The 25,323-nt window shown below is 45.4% G+C and overlaps 1 protein-coding gene across 2 annotated transcripts in view; it reads right to left on the reverse strand.

The window, feature by feature from the left end:
- hmcn1 (hemicentin 1) overlaps nucleotides 1-25,323 on the reverse strand; it is a 740,737-nt gene that overhangs the window by 368,770 nt on the left and 346,644 nt on the right. For both annotated transcript variants that reach the window (XM_068037415.1, XM_068037414.1), the window contains exons 20-21: nucleotides 25,099-25,211; nucleotides 3,004-3,163 (exon numbers count right to left, since the gene is read on the reverse strand). In XM_068037415.1, coding sequence (XP_067893516.1) covers nucleotides 3,004-3,163; nucleotides 25,099-25,211 — 273 coding nt within the window. The remainder of the gene's footprint in view (nucleotides 1-3,003; nucleotides 3,164-25,098; nucleotides 25,212-25,323) is intronic.

Consider the following 25,323-nt stretch of genomic DNA (forward strand, 5'->3'; position numbering starts at 1 on the left):
GCTTAATTCAGATTATTGGTATAATTCAAAGATTTTTCACAACAGAAATGATTTTGAAGAATCAGGAGTAGACTGCGCTTGACCAATTACAGCTTGATCCAAAAGCAGTATTTCTGCATGAAGTAGTTATATGTTTATGAGGATTCAACTCTGGTTGCTTTGCCATTCGCTGTGTCCAATAATTTAGAGTTCAAGCTATTGAGCATGAATTCCTGATGATTACACTTAAAACAGCCAGAAGTGCTGCACAAGGAACAGCCAGGCGCTGCTCAAATGACTACTGGCAACACCTATGCAGTCATATTCAGCTGGCCTCTGACACCGGAAATATCAGAGGAATGTATGATGGCATTAAGAGAGCTTTTGGGCCAACCATCAAGAAGATCGCCCCCCCCTCAAATCTAAATCAGGGACACAATCACTGACCAACGCAAACAAATGACCGCTGGGTGGAGCACTACCTAGAACTGTACTCCAGGCAAAATGTTGTCACTGAGACTGCCCTCAATGCAGCCCAGTCTCTGCCAGTCATGGATGAGCTGGACGTACAGCCAACAAAATTGGAACTCAGTGATGCCATTGATTCTCTAGCCAGCGGAAAAGCCCCTGGGAATGACGGCATTACCCCTGAAATAATCAAGAGTGTCAAGCCTGCTATATTTCAGCACTGTACCAACTGCTTTGCCTGTGCTGGGACGAGGGAGCAGTACCACGGGACATGCACAATGCCAATATTATCACCCTCTATAAGAACAAGGGTGACCGCGATGACTGCAACAACTACCGTGGAATCTCCCTGCTCAGCATAGTGGGAAAAGTCTTCACTAGAGTCGCTTTAAACAGGCTCCTGAAGCTGGCTGAGCTTGTCTACCCTGAGGCACAGTGTGGCTTTTGAGCAGAGAGATCCACCATTGACATGCTGTTCTCCCTTCGCCAGCTACAGGAGAAATGCCGTGAACAACAGATGCCCCTCTATGTTGCTTTCATTGATCTCACCAAAGCCTTTGACCTTGTCAGCAGACGTGGTCTCTTCAAACTACTAGAAAAGATCGGATGTCCACCAAAGCTACTAAGTATCATCACCTCATTCCATGACAATATGAAAGGCACAATTCAGCGTAACGGCGCCTCATCAGACCCCTTTCCTATCCTGAGTGGCGTGAAACAGGGCTGTGTTCTCGCACCTACACTGTTTTGGATCTTCTTCTCCCTGCTGCTCTCACATGCGTTCAAGTCTTCAGAAGAAGAAATTTTTCTCCACACAAGATCAGATGGCAGGTTGTTCAACCTTGCCCGTCTAAGAGCGAAGACCAAAGTACGGAAAGTCCTCATCAGGGAACTCCTCTTTGCTGACGATGCTGCATTAACATCTCACACTGAAGAGTGTCTGCAGAGACTCATCGACAGGATTGCGGCTGCCTGCAACAATATGAAATTGGCCTAACCATCAGCCTCAAGAAAACGAACATCATGGGACAGGACGTCAGAAATGCCCCATCCATCAATATCGGCGACCACACTCTGGAAGTGGTTCAAGAGTTCACCTACCTAGGCTCAACTATCACCAGTAACCTGTCTCTCGATGCAGAAATCAACAAGCGCATGGGACAGGCTTCCACTCCTATATCCAGACTGGTCAAGAGAGTGTGGGAAAATGGTGCATTGACACGGAACACAAAAGTCCGAGGGTATCAAGCCTGTGTCCTCAGTACCTTGCTCGACAGCAGCGAGGCCTGGACAACGTATGTCAACCAAGAGCAACGTCTCAAGTCATTCCATCTTCGCTGCCTCCGGTGAATCCTTGTCATCAGATGGCAGGACCCTATCTCCAATACAGAAGTCCTCATGGCGGCCAACATCCCCAGCATATACACCCTACTGAGCCAGCGGCGCTTGAGATGGCTTGGCCATGTGAGCCGCATGGAAGATGGCAGGATCCCCAAGGACACATTGTACAGCAAGCTCATCACTGGTATCAGACCCACCGGCCATCCATGTCTCCGTTTTAAAGACGTCTGCAAACGCGACATGAAGTCTTGTGACATTGATCACAAATCATGGGAGTCAGTTGCCAGCGATCGCCAGAGCTGGCGGGCAGCCATAAAGGTGGGGCTAAAGTGTGGCGAGTCGAAGAGACTTAGCAGTTGGCAGGAAAAAAGACAGAAGCGCAAGGGAAGAGCCAACTGTGTCACAGCCCCGACAACCAATTTTATCTGTAGCACCTGTGGAAGAGTCTGTCACTCTAGAATTGGCCTTTATAGCCACTCCAGGCGCTGCTTCACAAACCACTGACCACCTCCAGGCGCTTACCCATTGTCTCTCAAGACAAGGAGGCCAAAGAAGAAGAAGACGAAGAACTACCCTGAAATTTATAGGAAGTTGACCACATGTCACAAAACAAATGGGCTTGACAGTTAACATTTGAGAAATGAGTGATCTGTTTGGTATGGAATAATAGAAAAATCCAACATTCTTTGACAGAGCTGACATTTTTCTTAATTATGTTGACATATGAATCACCAATATTGACAGTTTACCACCGATACTGCTAATTTAAAATGTTGTGGTGTTAGCATCACCATAGTCAACATGAAGAGTATAGGCAAAGTACAGTTATGTATTGTAACCTGTCCCCTTTCAGAGTCTGTAGGTGGGACAATGACGGAAAGCAATTGTCTCACTCGTGTGCTCTGGATGAATGCAGGGCCAGCTGATTCAGAGATGTTCCAGAATAACAAAAACATATGTAAAAATTGAAAATGCATGATGGAACAATATAGCCTCATTCATTAAATATAAATAAACAAAAGCTTCTATACTTTTAAGCATGGGGGAAAAATTAAGGCATTTGCCATGAAACAAAGAATCGACCCAGTTTGTTCATTGCTGGACCCAACTTATTATTAAAAGACTCAAACACACATTCTTCAAGACAGACTGCAAGCTGTAACCAATGTTATATTTTTTTCTTGTACTAAATTAAGATTAAATATGAACTCATACCGTAAACTGTCAGCTGAACTTTGCGTGAGGCGTAGCCTGCAGCATTTGTTGCCGTACACACAAATTCCCCAGTCTCTTCACCAGTTGGTGAAGATATTAACAAACTACCATCTGACTCAGTGCTGGTCTTCCCCATATGTTGGTTAATGAGTTCACCATTCTGTAAAAGAAAATAGAAATTATTTGCAAAGAGGATTACCCTGCTTTACTTGTTTTCAACAACTTTCGGAAATATGGACAACTCGTAACCGTTACTTGGTAGCATCTTGCGTTACTGCTAACTCTACAGTGTGGTCATTACTGTGATTGGAATTAATCTTTATGACCAATTTCATTTTTACCTTAAATTTATTTGAGAAAAATTCTACAATTTACGGAATACCTTTTAGCAGATTTATATTCAAGTTGAGCTGCTGTAAAACATCTCAGAAATGCAGAAATTGCAAGATGTCGTTTCTGGAACTCAAGGACTTTATCAAGACTCATACCATTCAGTTTGTATTTTGGTCACTCTTCCTGAGGTCTGTATCTTATATGTGCCATTTACTGGATTTAACAAGATTCTGTGGAAATCTATACTTTTCTGTATAAAGCTTGTTAATTTTATTCTGATATAAAGAACTTATGTATATTTTTACACATTTAGCTGTGACTATCATCCAAGAGGTTGAGGGAGACTGGATCTCAGGATTTCTTCACAGCTTCTGTGAAATGGTACAATTCCCATGAGGATATATATTTATCTCCACTCTAACTTGTTGAAAGCAAAACTCAACTGACAAATGAGTTCAGTTCCAAAACCTCTGATTTTTATTATTTTATTTATTATTTAGAGATACAGCACCGAAACAGGCCCTACGGCCCACCAAGTCTGTGCCGACCATCAACCACCCATTTATACTAATCCTACATTAATCCCATATTCCTACCACATCCCCACAATTCCCCTACCACCTACCTATACCAGGGGCAATTTATAATGGCCAATTTACCTATCAACCTGCAAGTCTTTGGCGTGGGAGGAAACCGGAGCACCCGGCGAAAACCCAGCGGTCACAGGGAGAACTCGCAAACTCCGCACAGGCAGTACCCAGAATTGAACCCGGTCAACCGCTCTGCTGCTTAAGCACAAACCCTGACCTTTGAACTTGTAGCACTCTGTGTTCCACTTCCAAATCAATCTGAATGCAGGGAAATGACTAATGGATTGATAAGAACATAAAAATATAAGAAATAGGAGCAGGAGTAGGCCTTTTGGCCCTTTGAACCTGCTCCAACATTCAACGAGAACATGGCTGACCTTTTACCTCAACTCCACTTTCCTACATAATTTTTATATCGCTTAATTCCCTTTAGTACCCAAAAATCTATCGACCTCTATCTTGAATATACTCAATGGCTGAGCATCCACGGCTCTTTGAGGCAGAGAATTCCAAAGATTCACAATCCTTCGAGTCCTTGTCTCAGTTTTAAATGGCCAACTGCTTCTTCTGAGAGTGACTTTGCGTTCTAGACTCCCCAGCCAGGTGAGACATTTCCTCAGCATCTACCCTGTCAAGCCCCTTAAGACTTTTATATTTATATTTATATTTTTCAATTAGTTTACCTCCTCTTCTTCTAAACTCCAGGGATATAGGTCTAATCTACTCAATCTTTCCTCAATTTCCTCATAGGACAATCCCCCTCATCCCAGGAACCAGTCTAGTGAATCTTCGTTGCACTCCCTCTTAGGCAAGTATGTCCTTCCTTAGATAAGGAGACCAAAACTGCATAAAGTACTCCAGGTGAGGCTTCACCAGTGCCCTGTATATTTGTAGTTGGGCATCTTTACTTATACTCCATTCCCTTTGTAACAGAAGCTAACATACCAATTGCCTTCCTAATTGCTTGCTGCACCTGCATGTTAACTTTCCGTGATTCATGCACAAGGACACTCAAGTCCCTTTGAATGCAAACATTTCCCAATCTCTCGCCATTCAAAACAATTCTGATTTTTTATTTTTCCTACCAAAGTGGATAACTTCAGTCTTTGCCATGTTGTATAACCATCTGCCATGTCTTGCCCACTTACCCAACATGTCTATATCCATCTGCAGCTTTTTTGCATCCTCCTCCCCGCTTACTTTCCCACTTAACTTTGTATCGTCAGCAAACTTGGATAGATTACACTCAGTAAATTACTGAGGCCCAAGGACTGATCCATGCAGTACTCCATTAGTTACAGGCTGCCACCCTGTAAATATCCCACCACAGGCCAATTGAGACCAACTAATGGCCACATAAGGGCAGCTTCCTATCTCCACTTCAGTTTTGTTAAAGGCGGAGGGGCCTGCTGCCACAGGGAGATGCCACCAGGTAAAGCCTGGTGGCCACCTAGCAGGGTTAAGTAGGGGTCTCTCCTTTGGGGGCAATCGAGGGCCCTTAAAGAAGCCCCCCCAGTGGTGATGGCCACTATCCTGGGAAGACCCTCTGCCCCCCCCACTATCTCCATCGGCAGGAGCTGCCTGAATGGCCCCAGCGACCACAAACCCATTTACCTCTCCCGGGGTGTCCTCCAGTTTCTTGGTACTGCAGGGCCTCCTGGAGTACTGGCAGTGGCCATTTCTCCTGGTGGTGCTGCTGGTATTGCAGAGTTGCTGGCCTTCCGATTGGCCAGCAGCTCTGGAGGCGGAAGCTCATCCCTAAAGGGACGCGTCCCCTACAGCAGGCAGTTAATTGTCTGCCCACTACGTGATAGCAACGGGGGTCCGACGGAGGGCCGATACCTCCCAGCCAGCTGCCAGGACCCCTGTCGTCGAAATGAAATCTGGCCCTCTGTTTTCTGTCCATCAACCAATCCTCAATTCATGCTCATATATTATCCCCAATCCCATGTGTCCCAATGACCTCTTGTGTGGTATCTTCCCAAATGGTTTTTGAAAATCCAAAAACACTATATCATTGGTTCCCCCATATTTTGCATTCTTCACGTTTATATGGATATAGTTGAAAATAGTGCATTTCAGTTTTAATTATGTGAATCACAAAAAACATTTTATTCTTTCATGGGATGTGGACATTGTTGGCAAGGCCAGCATTTGTTGCCTATCCCTAATTGCCCTTGAGAAGGTGGTGGTGGGCAACCTTTTTGAACTGCTGCAGTCCACAGTGCTATTAGGAAAGGAGTTCCAGAATTTTGACCCAGAGACAGTGAAGGAATGGCAATATAGGTCCAAGTCAGGAAGGTGTGTGACATGGAGGGGAACTTGCAGGTGGTGGTGTTCCCATGTGTCTGTTGCTCCTGTCCTTCTAGGTGATAGAGGCCGCAGGTTTGGAAGGTGCTGTCAAAGGAGCCTTGGTGAGTTGCTGCAGTGCATCTTGTAGATGTCACATACTGCTGCCACTGTGCATCGGTGGTGGAGAGAGTGCATGTTTATGGATGGAGTGCCAATCAAGCGGGCTACTTTGTTCTGGATGGTGTCGAGCTTCTTAAGAGGCCACCATCAGACTCCTGACTTGTGCCTTGTAGATGGTGGGCAAGCTTTGGGGAGTCACAAGGTGAGTTACTCACCACAGAATTCCCAGCCTCTGACCTGCTCTTGTAGCCATAGTATTTATATGACTGGTCCAGTTCAATTTCTGGTCAATAGTAATGCCCAGGATATTGACAGTGGGGGATTCAGTGAAGGTAATGCTGTTGAATGACAAGGGGAGACAGCTAGATTCTTTCTTGTTGGAGATGGTCATTGCCTGGCACTTGTGAGGTGTGAATGTTAATCACCACTTATCAGCCCAAGCCTGAATGTTGTTCAGGTCTTGCTGCATGTTGGCACGGACTGCTTCAGTATCTGAGAAGTCGCGAATGGTACTGAACACTGTGCAATCATCAGTGAACAGCCCCATTTCTGACCTTATGATGGAGGGAAGGTCATTGATGAAGCAGCTGAAGATGGTTGGGCCTAGGACACTACCCTGAGGAACTCCTGCAGCGATGGCCTTAGGCTTAGATGTTTGACCTCCAACAACCACAACCATCTTCCTTTGTACCAGTTATGACTCCAACCAGTGGAGAGTTTTCCCTTGATTCCCATTGACTTCAATTTTGCCAGGGCTCCTTGATGCCACACTTGGTTATATGCTGCCTTGATGTCAAGGGCAGTCACTCTCACCTCCCCTCTTGAATTCAACTCTTTTGTCCATGTTTGGACCAAGGCTGTATTGAGGTCTGGAGCCGGGTGGCTCTGGCGGAACCCAAACTGAGCATTTGTGAGCAGGTTATTGCTGTTTAAGTGCTGCTTAATAGCACTGTCAATGCACTTAATAGCACTTGCATCACTTTGATGATGATCCAGAGTAGACTGATGGGGCAGTAATTAGCCGAGATTTGTCCTGCTTTTTGTGGACAGGACATACCTGGGCAATTTTCTACATTGTCAGGTAGACGCCAGTATTGTAGCTGTACTGGAGCAGCTTGGCTAGGGGCATGGCAGGTTCTGGAGCACAAATCTTCAGTACTACTGCCGGGATGTTGTCAGGGCCCATAGCGTATCCTGTGCCTTCAGATGTTTCTTGATATCACGTGGAGTGAATTGAATTGGCTGAAGACTAGCATCTGTTCTTGGTGGGGACTCAGACAAAGGCTGAGATGGATCATCCACTTGGCACTTCTGGCTGAAGATGGTTGCAAATGTTTAAGCCTTGTCTTTTGTACTGATGTGCTGGGCTCCTTCATCATTGAGGATGGGGATATTTGTTAGCATCCTCCTCTGGTGAGTTTTTTAATTGTCCACCACCATTCATGACTGGATGTGGCAGGACTGCAGAGCTTTGATCTGATTCATTGGTTGTGGAATCGCTTAACTCTGTCTATCACATACTGCTTCCGCTGTTTAGCATGCAAGTAGTCCTCTGTTGTAGCTTCACCAGTTTGGCACCTCCTTTGTAGGCATGCCTGGTGCTGCTCTTGGCATGCTCTCCTGTACTCCTCATTGAACCAGGGTTGATCCCCTGCCTTGATGGTAATGGTAGAGTGAGGGATATGTTGGGCCATGAGGTTATAGATTGTGGTTGAATACAATTCTGCTGCTGCTGATGGTCACAGTGCCTCATGGATGCCCAGTTTTGAGCTGCTAGATATGTTCTGAATCTTAACTAAATTAAAATAAAAGCAAAATACTGCAGATGCTGGCAATCTGAAATAAAAACAAGAAATGCTGGAAATACTCAGCAGGTCTGGCAGCATCTGTGGAGAGAGAAGCAAAGTTAATGTTTCAGGTCAGTGATCCTTCTTCAGAACTGGCAAATATTAGAAATATAGAAGGTTTTAAGCAAGTAAAGCAGGGGTGGGGCAAGAGATAACCAAAGAGAAGGTGTTGATAGGACAAGGTCACAGAGAATAACTGACCAGAAGGTCATGGAGCAAAGGCAAACAGTATGTTAATGGTGTGGTGAAAGACAAAGCTTTAGTGCAGAGAGGGTGTGAATTGACAGAGAAATGAACAGCCCTGGCCCCAAGCACAAACATGAAAAAAACTGTGGGTAGGCACAGTAGAAACAAACCAAAATAAAATAAACAAATAAAAAAAATAAAAAATAAAAAATAACTAAAAATAAAAAATAACTAAAAATAAAAATTAAAAGGGAGGGGTTGCTGTTATGCTCTGAAATTATTGAACTCAATGTTCAGTCCGGCAGGCTGTAGCGTGCCTAATCTATCCCATTTAGCATGGTGGCAGTGCCATATCACACAATGCATGGTGTCCTCAGTGTGAAGTCAGATCTTCAACTTCACAAGGTCTGTTTGGTGGCCACTCCTACCAATACTGTCATGGACAGATGTATCTGCGACAGGTAGATTGGTGAGAGTGAGGTCAAGCAGGTTTTCACCTCTTTCGGTTCCCTCACCACCTGCTGCAGACCCAGTCAGGTAGCTATGACCTTCAGGACTTGCCAGCTCGGTCATTAGTGGGACTACCGAGCCACTCTTGGTGATGGGCATTGAAGTCCCCCCTCCACTATCCCCGCCCCCGCCCCCCCACCAAGAGTACATTCTGTGCACTTTTTACCCTTTTTTCAAGTGGTGTTCAGCACAGAGGAGTACTGATTCATCTCCTGAGGGAGGGTGATGGGAGGTAATCAGCAGATTTCTTTGCCCATGTTTGAGCTGATTTCATGAGACTTCATGGGGTCTGGAGTCAATGTTGAGGACACCCAGGGCCACTCCCTCCCACCTGTACATCACTGACCCGCCACCTCTGGTGGGTCTGTCTTTCGAGTGGGAGAGGACATACCCAGGGAGGGTGATGAACATTGGCTGTAAAGGTATGATACGGTGAGTATGACTATGTCAGGCTGTTGCTTGACTAGTCTGTGTGACAGCTCTCCCAATTTTGGCACCAATCCCCAGATGTTCATGAAGAGGACTTTGCAGAGTCGACAGGGTGCTGTTGTCGTTTCCAATGGTTAGATTGATGCCGGGTGGTCCATTGGTGTTATTCAACTTTTCTGAATCAAGTTGGTACAACTGAGTGGCTTGGAAGACAGTTCAGAGGACAGTTAAGAGGCAATCACATTGCTGTGGGACTGGAATAACATGTAAGCCAGACTGGGTAAGAACGGCAAATTTCCTTCCCTAAAGGACACTGGTGACCCAGATGGGTTTTTATGACAATCCGGTAGTTTCATGGTCACCATTAATGAGACTAGATTTTAATTCCAGATTTATTAAGTAATCAAATTTAAATTCCTCCAGCTGCTGTGGTGGGATTTGAACTTATGCCCCCAGGGTATTAGTTTGGGGGCCTCTGAATTAATAGTCCAGTTACATTACCACTGTGCCACCGTTCCCCTTATTATGTGTAGTTTATAATTAAAACACAAGAAGTATTGATGGAATGCTATTAGCATGATATTTGCAGAGAAATTGCTGCAATAACTTCCTAATAATGTCATTCCTTTAATGTGTCCTCAGTACCTTGCTCTATGGCAGCGAGGCCTGGACAATGTATGTCCACCAAGAGCAACGTCTCAATTCATTCCATCCTCGCTGCCTCTGGAGAATACTTGGCATCAGGTGGCAGGACCGTATCTCCAACACAGAAGTCCTCATGGCGGCCAACATCCCCAGCATATACACACTACTGAGTCAGCGGCGCTTGAGATGGCTTGGCCATGTGAGCCGCATGGAAGATGGCAGGATCCCCAAAGATACATTGTACAGCGAGCTCGCCACTGGTATCAGACCCACCGGCCATCCATGTCTCCGCTTTAAAGACGTCTGCAAACGCAACATGAAGTCCTGTGACATTGATCACAAGTCGTGGGAGTCAATTGCCAGCGTTCGCCGAAGCTGGCGGGCAGCCATAAAGGCGGGGCTAAAGTGTGGCGAGTCGAAGAGACTTAGCAGTTGGCAGGAAAAAAGACAGAAGCGCAAGGGGAGAGCCAACTGTGTAACAGCCCCGACAAACAAATTTTTCTGCAGCACCTGTGGAAGAGCCTGTCACTCTAGAATTGTCCTTTATAGCCACTCCAGGCGCTGCTCCACAAACCACTGACCACCTCCAGGCGCTTACCCATTGTCTCTCGAGACAAGGAGGCCAAAGAAGAAATGTCATTCCTTTGTAATTTGTTGACACTGCAAACTATTAACACCAAGTGACCAAGATTAAACATTAAACCGAACACACTTGAATAAGTGAAAGGGACAACCTTTCTACATTTTTAAAATCCCAATGACCCACAATTTTGGCACATTCAGGTGTTTGATATGATAAAACTAGACTATCAACATCCTGGGGGTTACCATTGACCAGAAACTGAACTGGAGCAGCCATATAAATATTGTGGCTACAAGAGCAGGTCAGAGGCTGGGAATTCTGTGGCGATTAACTCACCTCCTGACTCCCCAATGCCTGTCCATCATCTACAAGGCACAAGTCAAGAGTCAAGAATACTCTCCACTTGCCTGGACCGGTGCAGCTCCAACAACACTCAAGAAGCTCTATACAATCCAGGACAAAGCAGCCTGCTTGATTGGCACCCCATCCACCACCCTCAACATTCACTCCCTCCACCATCAACGCACAGTAGCAGCACTGTGTACTATCTACAAGACGCACTGCATCAACTCACCACGGCTCCTTCGACAGCACCTTCCAACCCGCGACCTCTGCCGCCTAGAACGACAAGGGCAGCAGATGCATGGGAAAACCATCACCTGCAAGTTCCCCTCAAAGCCACATACCATCCTGACTTGGAACTATATTGCCATTCCTATGCTGTCGCTGGGCCAACATCCTGGAACTCCCTTCCTCATAGCACTGTGGGTGTACCTACATCCCAAGGACTGCAGCGGTTCAAGAAGGCAGATCACCACCACCTTCTCAAGGGCAATTGGAGATGGGCAATAAGTCCTGGCCTAGCCAGTGATGCCCACATTCCACAAATGAATAAAAAAAGACTGCATCTGTTGTTAATTTTGTTGTTGCTCTGTAAACCCCAAGTAGTCTAACATTGTGAGCAACAGAAGTGGCACTGCAGCTGCACTTTATTGAATACCAGCATCCATTTCCAATAGGCATATATTCTCTGGCTGCCAATGAGTGAAAAGTTGGGGGATACATAAAGGCCACAAAATTCGATGAGGCCCAAAACAAGTGTGGGGATCGCATTGTGCAATTAACCTGCACCTGTTGCTTCTGATGCAAGCAGCACACAAACTTTGCACTGCTTGCTCACTTAAATGATTGTCGCATGCTGCCAGCGCTAAGCTTGCTGCTGAGTGGCTGGACACCTGATCGGAGGTGCAAAAATCTGAGAGGCCAGTATCACTTAAAGCTAGCCTGCACTACTTAAACAAAAACAAGAAATGCTGGATTCACTCAGCAGGTCTGGCAGCATCTGTGGAAAGAGAAGCAGAGTTAACGTTTCGGGTCAGTGACCCTTCTTCGGAACTGCACTACTTAAAGCCTGCCTGCACTTCTTATAAAGGAGAGGTGCTTTCTGGCTGGTGCAGGTGCTGGAATTGGTTGCAGAAGAGAGTGTGAGCAAGAGGAACACTGAATAACAGACTAGCATGGCAGAGAGCAGGTGATAATATTTTCCAACACTGCACTGGAGTCCTTGGTTAAGGAGATGCAGAGGAGAGGTGTCATCTATCCATTTGTCTCCAGACAAACTCTTAGAAGACAGTGGCACTAGTTAGCTATGGCAGTCGATGCATGAGTGTAGCCCCAAGGACCTGGATGCAGTGCCGTAAGAAGTTCAATTATCTCACACGAGTGGCCAAGGTCAGTGAATGCATCTTCAAATACCATATCCTAATAACAACCCCAACACACTCAACAACAACTTATATTTATATAGCACCTTTAACATAATAAAACATTCCTAGGCGCTTCACAGGAGCATTATAAAACAAAATTTGACACTGAGCCGCGTAAGGCGATATTAAGGCAGATGATCAAAAGCTTGGTCAAAGAGGTAGGTTTTAAGGAGTGTCTTAAAGGAGGAAAGAGAAGTAGCAAGGCAGAGAGGTTTAGGAGGGAATTCAAGTTTAGGGCCTCGGTGTCTGAAGGCATGGCAGTTAAAATCGGGGATGCTCAAGAGGATAGAATTAGAGGAGCGTAGCTATCTTGGAGGATTGTGGGGCTGGAGAAAATTACAGAGATAGGGAGGGGCGTGGGCATGGAGAGGTCTGGGAACAAGGATGAGAATTATATAATCAAGGTTTTGCTGAACCAGGAGCCAGTGTAGGTGGCAAGCACAGGGGTGATGGGTGAACAGGATTTGGTGCTAGTAAAGACACAGGCAGTAGAGTTTTGGATGACCTTAAGTTTATGGAGGATAGAACACAGGAGGCCGGCCAGAACTGCATTGGAATAATCAATTCTAGAGGTAACAAAGGCAAGAATGAGGGTTTCAGCAGCAAATGAGCTGAGGCAGGGCAGAGTTGGGTGATGTTAGGGAGGTGAAAATAAGTGGTCTTAATGATGACATGGATATGTGGTTGAAAGCTTATCTCAGGGTCAAATAAGAAACCAAGGTTACGAACAGTCTGATTCAGACTGTTGCCAGAGAGAGGGATAGATTCAGTGGCAAGGGAGAGGAGTCTGTGGCGGGGACTGAAGACAATGGCTTCAGACTTCACAATATTTAATTGGGAAGAAATTTCTGCTCATCCAGTACTGGATGCTAGACAACTAGTCTGACAATTTAGAGAGGGTGGAGGGGTCGAGAGAGGTAGTGGTGAGGTAGAGCTGGGTGTCATCAGTGTACATGTGGAACTGCTGTTGTGTTTTCGGATGCTGTCGCCGAGGGGCAGCATGTAGGTGAGAAATAGGATAGGGTCAAGAATAGATCCAGAGGTAACGATACGTGAGCAGGAAGAGAAACCACTGCAGGTGATTCTCTGGCTACGATTAGACAGATAAGAACAGGACCAGGTGAGTGCAATCCCACCCAGCTGGACGACGATGGAAAGGCGTTGGAGGAGGATGATATGATCAACCATACCAAAGGCTCCCATCATATACCTACCAACAATCTCTATGAACCATGACTCACACCTGACATTCACAATTTCACCTCAACTTCACACAGTTAGCACTGTTGCAAGCCACACATCCACATCTCAGTTTGCAAAAAGATCCAGCTGATTAACCACGACAGCCATATTACCCAAACAGATTTTATGATGTTCACTGACACACATCCCTCTTTCTGGCAGGAAAAGTTGGTGCAAAACCAGAGGCAGCAGGAGCTAAGTTGGAAGGGGACAGGCGTGCCTGCATGTCCTAAACCCTATGGTGGCCAATGGCGGGGCTGAAACCATTAAAATGACGGTATGCTCATACCTTCTTCTTACATTCCACTTTCCCCTCATTCCACAATTCCTGCTGATTTAGAAGCTGCCGTAGGTATATGCAGGCACCTCTTACTTTCCGTATCCCTTCCTCAACACAAACTACCCTTGTGCCTATCTCCTTTCAGATCCCAAGAACTGCAACCTGCCAGGGAATGATGGAACAGAAGGAGGTGGAAGAACAGGAAGACGCCGATGATGAAAAAACACAATCGATCTCACACTCACAGATACTGACACTGCATGTACTTTAGAGGGTAGCTTAGAGACGGAATCTACCCATGGTGAAACACGAGGCACAAATGGCCTGCAGTGAGGACAGGGGATAAGGGTAGCGGAGGTGCCAGCTCCCCATGGGCAGAGATCGTTCACCAATTCTGCTGTAGAGGACTTGGCTAAGGACGCCGGTGGGGAAAAGGCTGATGGGTATCCACAAGGAAATGTTTGGTGCACTGGGAAGCCTGGCAGGAAGTCTGCGGTCACCATCAAGTAGAATGGAGGAGTCTGGCACCAATGTGGCACAGGGCTATGCGCAGAGGTTGGAGTGCATTCTTTCTAGCTTGGAAGTGCTGGACAACTCCATTAGCACACATTTGGACCAAACCATGATGCAATGTCTGATAGCCGATGTCTCAGCTTCCAATGAAGCACAAGCAGCTGCCACCCAATGTCAGGCTGCTGTAGTTGAAGCTCAGAATGAAGTCATGCAAGCTCAACTTGCTGCCACACAAGCTCATGCTGCTATCATAGCTGCAGATACCAATGTGCAAAGGGACTTGCAGGGTGTCACAGCAGTTCAGCAATTTGTTGTCTGACACATTAGTAGCATTGCTCAAGTGCCGCCCATGGGAGTGTCAGTGACTCCGTGGAGCATAAACCTGCAGTACTCTCTCAGGATGACAATTGTCAACCGCCCACCACTGCCTCTCCACAGTGTCCCTGATGTTACCTGTCAGCAAGCCAGCCCAGATTGCTGCCACCCATACCAAGGTGGTACAGTCCAAAGCCAGCCTTTTGCCACTCATATTGCAGCCACTGTGGTAGCATTGTGTAGGAGCACGAGGACAAAACGGCAAGTGGAAGACAGGCACTAAGGGAACATGCGAGGTTGATTATCTGACCTTTGTATGGAATATTGGATGATTTGATTTATAAAGTTGGTTTGGAATATCTGTTTTGCAGTGGTTTTTAGCATTGTGGCCAAGAAGACACCATGATAGTCAATGACAGAGGAGAGGAAAGGTGTGGGGATGTTGATGAATGGAGAACCAGGGTTGTGTTTACTGGAATCGCAGCCAGATGAGCCAATCACGGATAGCCCAATCAGAAAGGGGATCTGTTAGTTGCCTCCTCCCTTCCTCCTTCTCCTTCTCAGTTGCTTGTCGTATGCCTAGTGGTAATGGATGTGTCCTCAGTGTGGCTTCGGTTGTGCAGCATACAACAGACGACAAAGAATTTTGACAGGTGCTCTGCCGAGTACTGCAGGGCTCCTTCAGAACTGTCCAGGCAGTGAAAGCATTGTTTAAGCACTCCAATGGTCTGCTTGCTGGTAATTTGTGTGGCAACATGTCTTTCATTATATGCACGCTGCCCACGTGTACGTGGGTTGCACACCCTAGTCATGAACCAGGTGGTGAGCGGATGGCCCTCATCACCCAGTTGCCACCCTTTGGTTTGTCTTGGTGGCTCAAAAGCAGATGGTACAAGCAGACTGTTGCAGAATAAAGGTATGACTGCTGCTTGGAAAGTGGGCATTATCCTCCATGATATGCTGAGTATGGTCGCACACCCATTGGATATTGAGAAAGTGAAATCCCTTCTGGTTGGGGTATATCTCAGAATTTACATGTAGCACCTGTAAAGCGATGTGTGTACTGTCAATGGCACCCTGCACCATAGGGAAGCCTGCAATCCTGGAGAAGCTGTGCACTTGCTCTGCATAATTCTCTCTGGCAAGAGAGAAATAAATATATTCAGCTCCCATTGCACAAAGAGCCTCATGACTTCCCTGACATAGCAATGGATGGTGAACTGGAAGATATTGCAAATATCACCAGCTCCAGCTTGGAAGGAGCCTGACGCAAAGAAGTTCATGGTCACTTTCACAGCCACGGTCAATGCTATCGTCACCCTGCTCTGAGGCTGTAGTTCAGATTGCAACAGATGGCAAATTTTCATGAATACCTCCTTGGTGAAGTGCAGACATCCTCACTGAGCCTGAGATAGTACAATTGCTCCCTGAAGACCCAAGGTGGAGTAGGCCACCCAGTGAGAGCCATCTCCCCCTCCTCCTCCTCCCTCTTCAAGCAGCTTGCCCTCTGTGTCACCTCGCCTATTCTCCCTGTCATTCTGCAGGCCAAGGGTGATACAAACTACTGTCCTTATGTCTGGGAGCAAGTGGTCCAGGCAGAACTCTCAAAGTCAGAACCAAGGTCTTCAAAATGTGCCACACCACTTCCAGTAGACTTGATTAACTTTAAATAGTAGTACAAACTGCCAAACACTTCTACTAACTTAGCAACAGCCAGTAGAATTCAATCAGCAGCTAGCCTGAAAGTAATTGATGATCCCTGTAAATAGCGCCGGTGGGGGGAGTCCTTCCTACTGCTGAATGCACATTCAGCCGTGCAAAGTTAAGAGAGGGCATTAGTTGGAGCGTTCAGGTCAAAAATGGCACTGTTGGTGTCAAATCCGATTGACTGATGTAACAATCTGCCTACCTTGCATACGTCTGATGCACACTGCCTGTATCCGTGCTAATGCCCTTCCCAAAATGGCATCCAGCACAGCCAGCATCAGAAGTGTGCGTGTGTCACTTTGGACCTGAAACAAGACCCGTAGCATCGAAAATATGGGCGCTACACAACTGAATATTGCAGTCAAACAGTGTAAAATATACCACATTGCTATCAACTTAAAAAATGAGAACCAATATAATTTGAAATGTTAATGCCCTGGGAAGGTTCAGTTCAATTTTTTTTTAACCATTATCCTTATTTTTGAAAATAGTAACATCTGCTGGTGTTTGGATCCACAGGTACTGGCAACTTCCAGTACCTTGTCCAGTACATGTTTTATGCCCTTTAAATACAAACGAATGACCTCCGGAACATTTATAATAATAGCACTTTAATTTACAGTGTATTTCACTGATTATCAGTGAGCTTTTATTATAACTTGCTGCACTTTGCTTAAGTTCTTCGTAATTGATCCAGAGTTACATTTTAGAGAGAAATAGGAGGGTTTTTTCTGCTGTTCAATATTCAGTGTATTAACACCTAATCTGTACTAATGCTTTGTCTTTCAACACACCATTAACATATTGTTTGCCTTTGCTCCGTGACCTTTTGGTCAGCTATGTGGCCTGGTCCAATCTAGACCTCCTTTGTTATCTCTTGCCCCACCCCCACCTCACTTGCTTATAACCTGTGACTTTTCTAATATTTGTCAGTTCCGAAGAAGGACCCGAAACGTTAACTCTGCTTTTTTCACAGATGCTGCCAGACCTGCTGAGTGGTTCCAGCATTTCTTGTTTTTATTTCAGATTTCCGGCATCTGCAGTATTTTGCTTTTATTTTAGGGTTTTTTTCTTATTTGCTACCTATCATTGTTCTCCCAGCTATACCAGTTGTTGTTGTGTGCCCATAATTCACTGCACCCTTTTTGGTTACACCAGTCAACTATAAATGAGCTTTCAACTCCCAACAGATGAGCTATCAAATCAAAATCTCCACAAAATGTGAACAATTTGTAGAAATGTTATTGATAAGCGATTTGTGTTCTGTGAGGAACATAACCACTCCATTAATGTCACATGGGTCACTTTTTAGTCTTGCAAAGTAGGAGTGGCAATTAATATTTTCCCTCCACACATATATACAACATTCAAGGCATTATAATATTATTACATCCTGGGGTAAAGCTACATAGAGTTACATTGATAATGACACACACTATGTTAAGATGGTTCAGCTTACATGTTACTAAGGTCAGCCAAAATGTGATTTAGATTTATTGATGTTAGGAGTGAATTCTGCTGCATACCTTATGAGCCTTTTACAGCACCATGGGGAAATTTGCAACACATATATTTCCTAAACCTCTTGCCAAACTTTCATCTCAGATAGTTTGTGTTTCATTTCAATGCCTTAGGAACATTTTAATAAGGAAATTGCCACATGTATAGGAGAAATGGGAATCAATAACCCTGAAAATTTAAATTTATCAAATACACTGTAATTGAAATCTACTGTATTCCAACATGATGATATTAATGACACTGGCCAGAAGTTAATAGTGAGGCTGCGGCCCCACCCACTGGCTGTAAAGCTGGCGGTGAGCCCGCCTCTGCCAGGCCTGAAAGCCACACTGATATTTTGTGTGTCCCAGGCGCATAATTGGCTTCAGTCGGGGCTTTGCCTCTGTGAGGCAAGATGTCTCAGTGGCATCTCTGGGGCGGCACAGTGGCGCAGTGGTTAGCACCGCAGCCTCACAGTTCCAGGGACCCGGGTTCGATTCCGGGTACTGCCTGTGTGGAGTTTGCAAGTTCTCCCTGTGTCTGCGTGGGTTTTCTCCGGGTGCTCCGGTTTCCTCCCACAAGCCAAAAGACTTGCAGGTTGATAGGTAAATTGGCCATTATAAATTGTCACTAGTATAGGCAGTTGGTAGGGAAATATAGGGACAGGTGGGGATGTTTGGTAGGAATATGGGATTAGTGTAGGATTAGTATAAATGGGTGGTTGATGTTCGGCACAGACTCGGTGGGCCGAAGGGCCTGTTTCAGTGCTGTATCTCTAATCTAATCTAATGTCCTGCCTCCAAGAGCTGCTGGCCAATCAGAGGGCCAGCAGCTCTTCAGCCCCAGCAGTATCACTGGGAGTGGTGACCCCTGCTGGGGCTGCACTCAGCCAGAACAGCCACGACGGATGTTATAGTGTTGTAGTATTTTGAAATTGCAATGTGCTTGGTGTACACTTGGAGCTGCTGCAGAACACGCATGTTAGCAAAGGGAAAGTGAAACTAAAACAGAATTAAAAAGAAGCCTTTATGTTCAACAGCTTGCAGCTGCTGTCTCAGTCTTTGTCTCACATATTTTATACAAAACCCGGATAAACCTCACTCCAGTCATGAGGACATTATAGATGCCGGTTTGGGGAACAGGAAGTGGGGGGGGGGGGGGGTCGGGCCTCGCCGGAGACAATCGGTTCAGCTCCGGGTAGGGGGTTGGCGGGGGGGGGTGCGGGGGTCAGATTCTAGGGTGTGGTGGGGTAGTTTTAGCAGGGGTGGCCCATGCTGTTGGGGGGGGGGGGGGGCCACTGTGGTGCACAGGGTGCCCAATCAGGAGGATTTCCCCCCTCCCAGTCTGCAAGGAGGCTGCAAGGCATTACTAAGAGGCCTCCTCAGGTGCTGACCTGCCCTCTGCTGCTGGTAGTTAATTGACCACAAGGGCCTCAATTAGCCTAATGGCAGGTGGGCAGTTTGTCACCTCCCCCGCTGCTGGTATAATTGCAGCGGTGGGGCGATAGGTGATGGGCATGGCAAACCCCGCCTCCCTCCCTATTTTACACTGACCTTGCCTCCTAGCCCACTCCTGGGGATTGGTGGGGAGCATTAAATTTCGGACACAGTGGTGCAGTGGTTAGCACCGCAGCCTCACAGCTCCAGCGACCTGGGTTCAATTCTGGGTACTGCCTGTGTGGAGTTTGCAAGTTCTCCCTGTGTCTGTGTGGGTTTTCTCCGGGTGCTCCGGTTTCCTTCCACAGCCAAAAGACTTGCAGGTTGGTAGGTAAATTGGCCATTATAAATTGCCCCTAGTATAGGTAGGTGGTAGGGAAATATAGGGACAGGTGGGGATGTGGTAGGAATATGGGATTAGTGCAGGGTTAGTATAAAAAAATGGGTGGTTGATGGTCGGCACAGACTCGGTGGGCCGAAGGGCCTGTTTCAGTGCTGTATCTCTAAATAAATAAATAAACTTTGTCAGACGTTGTTGTATGCTAGGTTGAGATTGGTTTAGAGAGATCTCGGAGTCATTGTAAATCTAAACTGTAACTCATTTATTATATGGACTATATACACTTTCCATAAGCCTGTCTAGCTGCTACATCTCTTGATGCTTCTTGCTTCTCCCAAGCCTATTACACATGTGACCTCTTATATCATCATCACAGTGGGAGGTGTTACTCACTATCCCAAACATTGACCCTTTTAGACCCTTATATTACATCTCCCCCCAAGTTTCTGACATCACAGATTCAATGTGTCAGGGGGCTGCATGACTCTCTCTGATTATGTTCTCATAGGACGTGGAAGATCAGTAGTCTTTTTCTCAACTCTTGTTCGTCGACTTGGATAGACTTCATTGAGGTTTGCAGTATCTGGTTTTCTCTGAACTTCAGGATCAACATCTGGTTCATTCAAATATATGACTGATTGAGGTCTTTGAGAAATAGGAATAAAATTTCTCCTATTTCGTCTTATAGTACCTTCTGGAGTGTGTACTAAATAAGATCTTTGAGACTTCTCATCTCGCTAGATAATTACTCCTTCTCTGCCTTGGTCTCGTATCCATACCTTTTGCCCTTCAATCAACTTGGGTAGGTTTCTGCTACGATATCTCTTATTTTACTTCTGAACTTATTGTTTCCTATAAGACTTCTCTCTATTTTGAACTCTGATAATCCCAGATTTCTAGCTCTGGAAGTAGTTTTTTTTGGGTAAGATAAGAAGTTGAGTTTTGAGCTTCCTCCCCATCAACAGCTGTGAAGGTGCTAATCCACACTGCAATGGAGCAGATCTGTAGTTTAAGAGCGAAGTTTGAAAATTTACGTTTTGTTTCAACAATGCTTTAATAGTTCCTCTTTCAGCTTCACCATTAGATTGAGGATATCTTGGGGAATTTGTGAGATGTATGAACCCACATTTTCTCACCAATTGTGTGAAGTATTCGTTTGCAAATTGTGGTCCATTATCTGACACAACCTCATCAGGAGGCCATGCGTTGCAAAGATCTCCTGTAAAGCACGAATGACAGATTCAACAGTTGTCATGTACAACCGTTTTACTTCTATCCCTCTTGAAAAATAGTCAATCGCAATCATGTAGGATTTCCCTGAAACATAAATAGATCCCACGGTCTGGTTGGAAATGGTGTCGATATCAGGGGTTCCCTGTGGTCTGGTCTATGCACTGCGCATACCTGACAATTAAAGATCATGCGTTCAATATCTCTGGATACCCCTGGCCACCTGATGGATGACTGAGCCTGTGCTCTGCACTTTGTGAGACCCATGTGACCCTGACATATTCTTTCCAAGATATCTGACAAGAGTGAGATTGGAATCACCAGCCTGTCATCATACACCAGCAAATCATCCAGAATAATGAAGAGCTTCCTGAACTCGACGAAGGTTTCCATCACTTTACCAGTGGGACATTGCTGTGGCCAACCTTCTGTGCAATATTGGCATATTGGGATGCATTCCTCGTCTCACTCCTGAGCCTGATGACTTTCTTGAGCTTTTGAGAACTTGCCGGCCATTGTAATGCAGTGTATTGTGAGAACGACCCAATCTCATCACCGAAGTTAACATCCTGTTGTGTAGGATGGTCAACAGTAGCTCTGGATAAAGCATCTGTGGAAGTTTGCGTCTTGCCTTGTAGATACACTGTTTCATTAGTGAATCTCATTAGCCTCAACTGGAATCTCTGAATTTTCAGAGGCATTCTAGTGAGTTCCTTCTCATCCAGTAAGGAAACTAAGGGTTTGTGGTATGTCTCAATGATAACTTTTAAGTCCATAATATAATCTGAGAACTTTTCGCAAGCCCACGTGACTGAGTGCTTCTTTCTCTATGGCAGCTTATCTTATCTCAATCTCAGACAATGCTCGTGATGCATAGTAGATCGTACTTCTACATCTGTCTGACTGCTCTTGAAATGGACTGCCCCTAAGCCTGTAGATGAGGCATCTGCTGCATTTGTGGTTGCAAGTGGAGGATTATAATGCGTTAAGATATCTCGCAAAATCACTATTTCCTTGATCCTTCGAAATGCCTGCTCTTGATGTGCATTCCAACACTAAGCTTGATCTCTCTTTCAGTTTCATCTTCAGTTGCTTCATCAATGACCTTCCCTCCATCATAAGGTCAGAAGTGGGGATGTTCGCTGGTGATTGCACAATATTTAGCATCATTTGCGACTCCTCAGGTACTGAAGCAGCCCGTGTCCAGATGCAGCAAGATCTGGACAACATCCAGGCTTAGGCTGATAAGTGATAAGTAACATTCGCACCACACAAGTGCCAGGCAATCACATTCTCAAACAAGGGAGTCTCTAACCATCTCCCCTTGATGTTCAATGCACTGCCATCACTGAATCCTCCACTATCAACATCCTGGGGGTTACCATTGACCAGAAATTGACCTGGACCAGCCACATAAATACTGTGGCTACAGGAGTAAGTCAGAGGCTGGGAATTATGTGCAAGTAACTCACCTCCTGACTCCCCAAAGCCTGTCCACCATCAACAAGGCATAAGTCAGGAGTGTGATGGAATAAACTCCACTTGCCTGGATGGGTGCAGCTCCAACAACACTCAAGAAGCTTGATGCCATCTACGACAAAGCAGCCTGCTTGACTGGTGCCCCATCCACCACCTTTAACATTCACTCCCTTCATCACCAACGCACAGTGGCAGCACTGTGTACCATCTACAACTCACCAAGGCTCCTTCAACAGCACCTTCCAAATCCACGACCTCTACCACCTTGAAGGACAAGGGCAGCAGATGCATGGGAACACCACCACCTGCATGTTCCCCTCCAAGCCACACACCATCCTGACTTGGAACTATGTCGCCATTCCTACACTATCGCTGGGTCAAAATCCTGGAACTCCCTTCCTAACAGCACTGTGGGTGTACCTACACCCCAATGACTGCAGCAGTTCAAGAAGGCAGCTCACCACCACCTTCTCAAGGGCAATTAGGGATGGGTAATAAATGCTGGCCTAGCCCATATCCCATGAACAAATAAAAAAAAGTTGCCTTAATGGATGAATAACTTGTACTAGATTGGGCAAAAATTTTGCCAACTGATTAACCATTCCAAGGAATTGTTGAAGATGTTAGACAGAAGTAGAATTTGGAATTCATGAATGGCTCTCATCTTTTGTGGGTCCGTCATTATGCTCTTGCTACTTACAATTTGTCCTTAGAAACAAATGGATATTTTTGAGAATTCACACTTTTCATTGAGTGTCAAGCCTTCTTCCTGTAAACGATTCAACACTTCTCTAACCCTGACGTCATGTTCTTCGACGGATTCACCAAGGACTAAGATGTTGTCCATGTGGCATATGACTCCCTTAAGACCCTGTAAAATGTTTCACATAGTCCTTTGGAATATTTCAGGTGCACATGTTATACCGAATGGTAAACGATTAAAGCAAAATCTTCCAAATGGAGTGATGAAGGTTGTCAGTAATTTTGACTTCTCGTCCAATGAAATGTGCCAAAAGCCACTATTTGTGTCGAGTTTTGTGAATATAACGCTTTTGGATAACTTTGCCAAGCTTTCATCTACTGAGGAAATTGGATGAATTTCCTTTGCGACAGCTTTATTAAGCTGAGTTAGTTCCACACAAATGCAAAGAGTACCATTTGGTTGAGGAACTGGAACCATTCCTGAATGCCACTCTGTTGGTTTTGTGACAGGAGAAATATCTCCCATCCTGGTCATCTCTTCTAGCTGAGTTTGAACTTTCTCCATCAAACTTATTGGAAGCCTCACTGATGCCCTGCCTTGCGATGACATCATCAGCTATTGCACCCACTGAGTACAGCAATTTATTTACTTTTTCAGCTTTAGACTTGCTGTTCAGCTGGGAAGCTCTTCTGTATCTTAAAAATCTTCTCCTCCACAGGCACCAATTCTGAATCTGGTTAGGTCCTTCCAAATTCTCAAACCTTTCTGGCATCATATATTTTGGATCCATATCCTTCCTAAACTCTGTAGGTTGTTTCCTTTCTTTAATAAATTTTCATTGCCACTATGGAAGTGTTCCCACTCTTTTCAGAGGTTTCCTGCTTTTCTCAGGGTTTCCCATGCTTTTCGGAGGTTTCCCACTCTTTTCACCCTCGCTGTTTGCTCGAGTAATGGCCGCCTTTTCTACAGGTTGTTTACCTGGTCCTCGACCATTGCTCAGTTCTGTGACTTGACGCCTGCAATCACTTGAAATGGGTTTCTCTCACAGACCACCATGCTTCTGTACTGCAGCCCGAATGCCTGTGTGGTTGACTCACTGATTCTCTGTGTCTTTTTGTTGTCTATGGAGCAGTTCTGGAGCTCTTTGCAGCCTCTCCATAAGATCTGCAGTCCTTTGGCGCTACTGTACCAGGTTGGGCGTCTTAAAATTTTCTGGTTCCCCGTTGCCACCATGTTGTATATTGTTGCTAGCGTTGCAGATGCTAGGTTGAGCTTGGTTTACAGAGCTCTTGGAGTCATTGTAAATCTGAACAATAACTCATTTATTGTATTTACATGGACTATACACACTTTCCATAAGCCTATCTAGCTGCTACCTCTCATGATGCTTCTTGCTTCTCCAAAGCTTATTATATCATCATCACTGTGGGAGGTGTTACTCTCGCTGTCCCAAACATTAACCCTTTCAGACCCTTATATTACAGGCATGATATTTCAGCTTAAAGCCTGGCTTCCCTACCTGAAGCCGACAAGACCCGACTACATGTGTTGGGATCGGGTTGGATTGGGTCTATGTTCCGAGTCCAGCATTCGGGCTCGGATCAGGCTGGAGAGTGCTGCTTTCGGGAAGTCACGGGATCAGGCTTACCCATGATTCCCCACAACTCCATCTGCAGGAATAGTCTGCTGCCAGAACGAATGAAGCATATTCAGGTTGGGTCAGGTTGGGTCAGGTCAGGCCAGGGTCGAGTTTTAATTTTATACCTGAGCCAAGCTTTATTTCAGCTTAAATTTAGTAGTAGAGAATGAATAATGACATAATTAACTTAGCAACATGGAATGACTAATTATATCATCGGCACACCAATCAGTTATGATCTCTGTGGCTAAACACAAACAGGTTAACAATGGACTGCCATTTATCCTTCTCCAAAATCCAGTTGATAGCACTTCAAGTCCGTTTATTTAGGTCAAATGGGTTGAAATGGTTCTCTTGGAATTTCTGGAAGCCGGATTATCTGCCAACTTGCTTACATAATAGATGCGTACCTTAGACCAGACTATGGAAGGTTTGGGAACACCATGTGCTTTGCAAGGTAGCTTTACTGGGACTCCCTCAATGGTACTGAATATTTGAGGTCCATGTTGGATGGTGGGGAGAACTGCAAGAGACAAAATGCATTGTTAGTTATTGAATATGTGATTTTTACAGAATTGGAGTAGTTAAAGCTGCTATTCATCGGTAAGAATAATCTGCTTTTTTAATTTTAAGTA

This window comes from Heterodontus francisci, chromosome 8 (assembly GCF_036365525.1).
Source record: "Heterodontus francisci isolate sHetFra1 chromosome 8, sHetFra1.hap1, whole genome shotgun sequence".
Classification (NCBI taxonomy): Eukaryota; Metazoa; Chordata; class Chondrichthyes; order Heterodontiformes; family Heterodontidae; genus Heterodontus; species Heterodontus francisci.